The following is a 6130-nucleotide window of genomic DNA, read 5'->3' on the forward strand; positions in this document are numbered from 1 at the left end:
ATTTAAATATTCTGTCTAAAACAGTCAGTGTTGTGCCATCTTCAGGTAAAAACTCTGCACTACATTTGAATTTAAATCTGCCGTCGTTATTGGCTAAGAGGCCCACTATGACGTTAGCTAGTACATTATGATGTCACAATGTCATTGTGAGCCTGTGTGTGTGTATGTGTGCATGTGTGTGTGCATTTGTTAGCGGCTCCACCCTCTCGGTCAGCCAGGCAGCAGCATTTGTTGCATTTGTCAAACAGGAAGTGGGGGTGGAGCAAGCCTCTGGTAGGGGGTGACTTGCTCTTTAAAAAGAAAGTTAAAGGTCAATCCAAATCACTCTGAGGGCCTCACACGGTTCGTGGCCTGCACTTTGGCAACCCTGTGATACAGACACCAGCCACGGGGCGGTTCCGGGATGGGTCCAGTATGGGCCAGTGACACTCTGACAGCAAGCTTGGACAGGTAAGAAATATGCCACAAGTAACTCCTTAACTCATCATATTTCAGCATAGCACTGTCTAATGATGACATAATATCACAATAACTGGTAAAGAATCTGACTAATGCTCCACTGGTGTCCAAATATCTTCTAAACAAGTGAAGGTATTTTTCCCCCACAAGCAGAATATTCTTCATAAGTGTTTTAGTCCATATCTGGTGTCCTCGAGCTCCAGTCTGAATGATGCAAAGACATTCTACTATCAGACGGCACTAAGTTTTACTTTACTTTTACGCAGTTGTGCTGTTTCTAATGGATTCTTTACACAGCATTTTAGCAGTTTAATAAATTTATGTTAAAACATTCTCTCAGATGCAACTCTGTGTTCAGGCGTGAGGTGAATGGCAAGACTAAAAATAATAATTTTTATGTAAACAAAATGCATTTAAAGACCTGAAACCAAAATAAACTGTTGGTGGTTTTTATGTTGCGTAGTCTGTATTCTTTGTCAGTATGTTAAACGTAATTAAACCGCATAGAAATGTATTAATAACATAAATACATTAGTTCTGAGGCTAGGAAAGTGGAGAAAAAGGCAAGAGGTAGACAAAAATGGCAGATTTTACACAAAAACATATGTAAAGAAACTAACAAGAATAAACAAAACTATGAAACCGCTTTAGAAAAAACGGAGTAGACCAAACAAAAGTTACGTTACATCTTCAGTCTCCAGAGTCAGAATGGCTGCAGGTCAACAGCAAAGTCACACCTGGCTGCCCTGAATACAAGACACAATCATTTATTTGCATCCTTCTGTTAAGGCCAGTCCTTTCATCTCTAATGCCATCTTCACAAGCTCACAGATAAGTGAGCCCTGTTGTCCGCTGCCACTCATCCCAGCCTTGTCTCGAGCTGATCAACAGATCAAAGCTTCTGTTTTCTCCCTCCATGTTATTGGATATGGTTGTGTAAATAAGATGAAACCTCTCTGCTTTCTCTTTATCTCCCCGGGTTTTCAGTTACCACGTGCGCTTCTAGGGGGAAGAGGCAGATTTGTTTCAAAAACAATAAAACATGGATGAAGCAGGCTCTGTTGAACTCTAGGCCAGTGTGTGTTTCCTGTATGCTGTTAGATATTTGGTGTTAGTTTGGTGTCTTCACACAATCACATCATAAAGAAAAAAGGCAACATGTCAGTTCTTATAATTCATTCTGGCTGCTACAGCAAAAACGATGGCAGCACCAGCCTATCCACCACGTCTCAGCATAATTAAATATATCAGAAACCATTGGATGAGTTTGGCAATAAAATCTCTGCAGAAACTCTGAAACTAAAAAGTGAAGCCAGCATACAAGAGCCAGAAACTTCTGTTCTCCTACCAATGATTAGAGGATGGCTCCAAAATAAAAGAGCCAGTCTTTACATAGCCTCACATTGAAATCTTACTTTTTATTTACATTTATCTGGAATTTAAACATATACAGGCATGCTATTTGGTTTGCGACAAACAACGTCGTCCTTTGGACGAGCATCTGCTTATTCTCCATTAATGAGAAGACTGTTTTGTGACACTTATCAGGGAACACATTAGAGGAATAGTGACTTTATTCTTAATAAATAATGCAAGGACCCACAGTAAAACATGAATTGACCTCTTCAAGGAAATGGAAATAAGAAGCTAATTCAGAATAAGGAGGGGCAAACAAAAGACTAATTAATATTTTATTGAAACGTCTCAGACACTGAACGTGCTTGTTGTCTTTTAGAAACTAATTGAACCTGCTATTATGCTAATGCTAATTGCTGCTAGCTAGAAAATAAAATGTTATTTTTCCAATATGACCACTAGATGGCAGCGAGTCTTTTACACTGCCCCTTTAAGTCCTTTAAACTCATCTTAATACGCGAAGCAGCTCACGGTTTTTAACTACTGTAAAGAAGACATCTTATGTGTTCAGTATTTATAATCCTGTCAGAATAATATTTAATCCAATAGAATCAGATTACAGAGGTTGTGAGGAACATTGTGAATAACTAAAAAGTGTTGGTGCTTTTTCTTAGTAGAGAAACATCGACAGGTTTGTGGGAATGAGAGATTATGCCCAGAGGTTGCATCACACAAAGCAGCTGAGATAACAACACACACAAAGGAAAGCCACTTTGCTCCAGGGTTGGAGTAAGTCATGCTGCTGAGTCAAGTGTGAGCTGTTTAGGACAGACAACATAGTTACCTGAGGTTGGTTGGAATAAATCCACATTGTTTAAAGCTAAGATTGGTGTTTTCTTAAAATCCTTCTGCATCACATTCACATGCAAACAACTTTGTTTAGTAAAAGCTTCGATTTTCCCATGAAGACGCGTTTGACAATTTGTTTTAATGCATATTTAGGTTTACCTATCCAACTCAAATAGCACAAAAGTAACACGTCAAGGTATGCCGCAAGTGCACACATTTGCCTTGTGCACTGACATGGAACAATTTCTGTGTCCTGATGCTGTATTTTAAACTTTTGATTGCTGCTAATATTAAAATTTGATTCACTATATTAAAACATTTTGAATGGGTTGTTGATGTTATATGGCCACCTACAAGCATGGCATGACAATTTAATCATTTTAGGGGAATTTCTGCTTCTTTTCCAAATGGATTTCAAAAGAGTGTGTGTGTGTGTGTGTGTGTGTGTGTGTGTGTGTGTGTGTGTGTGTGTGTGTGTGTGTGTGTGTGTGTGTGTGTGTGTGTGTGTGTGTGTGTGTGTGTAACAGTACATCTAGCCACTTGGACTCAGTGAGTCAGCAAAGGATGATGACTTCCATTTTAGCAGCTGTCACCTGCCTTTGAGCATTTCTAATCACATTGATTTATGTGCTTTCACCCTAACTGCGGTTGTTTAGGAATGCAGCAAGAGGTTAGGTAAAGTAGTGTAATGGAGTTATGAAAACACAACTAGGTTCAAGGAGCATTTTAATCTCCCAATTCACTGTATACAGGAAGTTCATCTTTACATAAACTAGTGCATTGTTTTATAGCATGCTATGATCTGGGATGCATAGTGGCCCAGGAGGATTCTGGGTTCATCTACCAGCCGGGACCTAAATGTTTGCAGTTTGTGTGTTCTTCTCCTGATCAATGCAGTTTATAAAATGTAAGGAGTAAAAAGTAAAGTGTTGGCTATTATAAAAACGACTCCAGCAAAGTATAGATAACCAACCATGTACTTTGGTACTTGACACCTTTAATGGGGACACGTGTTAACAAACACAGAATGACAGGGATGCATATTCTCAGATTGACCTTTAGCAACATGGAAAAATAAAATACCAAAAAAATGGATGGATGGATGTTTACATTGTGCATTGTGCCTGAATCAATCAATCAATCTATCAATCTATCAATCAATCAATCAATCAATCAATCAATCAATCAATCTATCTATCTATCTATCTATCTATCTATCTATCTATCTATCTATCACGTTAAAAATATTTTTTTGTCATAATTAACAGAAAAGACATTTCAAATCCCACCATAAGGAGATATATCATTATTTCAATTATTTGCTGTCATAAATCTGACATCATATGTGCTTTAATAAAAGATGCACTGACCAAAAATTGATGAGTATTGATCTGAAGTTTTTATTCAGCAAGTGCATGATTCAGATTGAGGACAGACCACTTCTGGCTGAAACATGATGTTTTTCTGTTGGTGAGAGGGGTGGAGAAATTGAAGGTTTGGATGAAAAGCAGATGAGATTCAGCTGCTTTTTTTTCTCTAACATTAAGCTAAAAAAATGTAAATCCGAGGTGAAAGCGTGCAGCCATGGTTCAGCAGCTCTCTCGGGTTCTCCTGCAATAAACCACCTGCTCATAAACTCTGGAGCTGTAGATCATATGGACACCTCTCTCTTCTTCAGGGATGCACAGACACAACCGCACTCTGCACTGTGTGTGTGTGTGTGTGTGTGTGTGTGTGTGTGTGTGTGTGTGTGTGTGTGTGTGTGTGTGTGTGTGTGTGTGTGTGTGTGTTTGGAATAGCTATGTATTAAAACAAATAGAAGGAATGACGTAATACCACATCAGCCCAAATGTGGCTGAAGGTCATTCATTGACTGAATCCTGATAACTCCCGATCGATCTGGCTGAATCTGTATTCCGATCTCACGCGAGGCTCTGGCTCGAGGTGTAGTCATACATGAACACTCAGCCGCACGTGCTTTGCAGCATCAACTCAGAGCTGTGAGCGCACGCGGTGTGCACGCTGGCGTTTGTGCTTATTAAAAGAAGGGAGTGATTAGCGGCTCTTAAAGGGCTGGACTGCAGCCAAACAGTGTGGCTCTCGCTGCTTTTACAGGTCGGGCTGGATTTTACAAACCTGGGTAAATTGAAAGGTGATCAGTGCGCGAGAGCATCGATTGCGGTGATTGATTAATTGTCAGGATGTGAAGGCAGCCTTCTCATCACTGCACCATGCAGCTCGATGCGACCAGAGTCACCAGACATGGAAAATAAAACATATTTTTATTAAATAACAGCAGCACATGAAGGTTGTACAAAAATGTGAAGTATCCGAGCTAATAGGTCCCCGTCCTCCCTCCTGACTTTGGTTATACAATGATGCTCCATTCAGAACAGCATGGGAAGCTCTGACGCGCCAGGAGCAAACATCAACCTCCTGCTATGTGGATCTAGAACTAAAGCTTAGACAATTAAAGGAAATCCACATTTGTCTTGCTGCAATGATATTGGATTATAAAGGTGGGGAGCATGCACGCCCCGCGGCTATAACGGGACAGTCGGTGGCGCACGGAGCCTCTCTGCGCATTGCTGGATGGATGGACCCGGGATAGCGCAGTGGCAATTCATCAAAACACACAGATGCCTTACCTGGCTGTTTGGCCTGGATTGCATTATTTACGCGTTGAAATAACAGCAACGAACTCCTAAAGCGTCCATAAAGGCGCCTCGTGTCACTCACCGAACTTTTGCTGCCACAGAAGATATCGCATCGTTTCTTAAATTCCTCCTTTTGGACACGGTGGTTCCCATGCTGACATGGAAACGACGCAGGCAGGAAAACTGTTCATTCCCAGAGGACGGATGGAGGAATGCGAGTGGGAAAAAACGACAAACGCTTTCGATAAATTAAGAATAGAAAAAGTTGGAGGGAAATCCGTGAGCCGATGCAGCGCAGAGACGCACGTCTGCCTCTTCTTCCCTCTCTCCTCCTCCTCCTCTCTCTTTGCGTGTCTCTCTGGGTTTGAGCACGTATAGGGTAGCTCAACAGCTGCTGAAAACGCGCGCGCGCGCACGCACACACACACACACACACACAGACTCCTCCCTCTCATTTCATTGATCTAAAATCCATGAGGTTTGGTTTGGTGACAAGAGAACAGGACCATGTGATGCCATTTATCCCATTGATCTGATCCTTAGCCTAAGTCTGGACTCATTTCATTTACTGTGTTACATAATCGGTCATTTTAGTAAAAGCTCAACACCCCCACCCCCTTTTCACACACACACACACACACACACACACACACACACACACACACACACACACACACACACACACACACACACACACACACACACAAGGCATTATTCTCAACTAGAGACCACCGCATTGATTAAAGGGTTAGGGTGGAATAGAGGAGGAATCATACCCAAAGTTAATGCATTCTAAACTTTTAGCATGA

At 41.1% G+C, this 6130-nt stretch overlaps 1 protein-coding gene across 1 annotated transcript in view; it reads right to left on the reverse strand.

The window, feature by feature from the left end:
* nsmfa (NMDA receptor synaptonuclear signaling and neuronal migration factor a) overlaps positions 1 to 5807 on the reverse strand; it is a 59863-nt gene extending 54056 nt beyond the window's left edge. Inside the window, 1 exon segment of the mRNA XM_070552269.1 lies at positions 5404 to 5807. Within this exon segment, the coding sequence (XP_070408370.1) occupies positions 5404 to 5474 (71 nt within the window). The 5' untranslated portion in view covers positions 5475 to 5807.
* Between the last annotated feature and the right edge of the window lie 323 nt (positions 5808 to 6130).

This window comes from Nothobranchius furzeri, chromosome 6 (genome assembly GCF_043380555.1).
Source record: "Nothobranchius furzeri strain GRZ-AD chromosome 6, NfurGRZ-RIMD1, whole genome shotgun sequence".
NCBI lineage: Eukaryota > Metazoa > Chordata > Actinopteri > Cyprinodontiformes > Nothobranchiidae > Nothobranchius > Nothobranchius furzeri.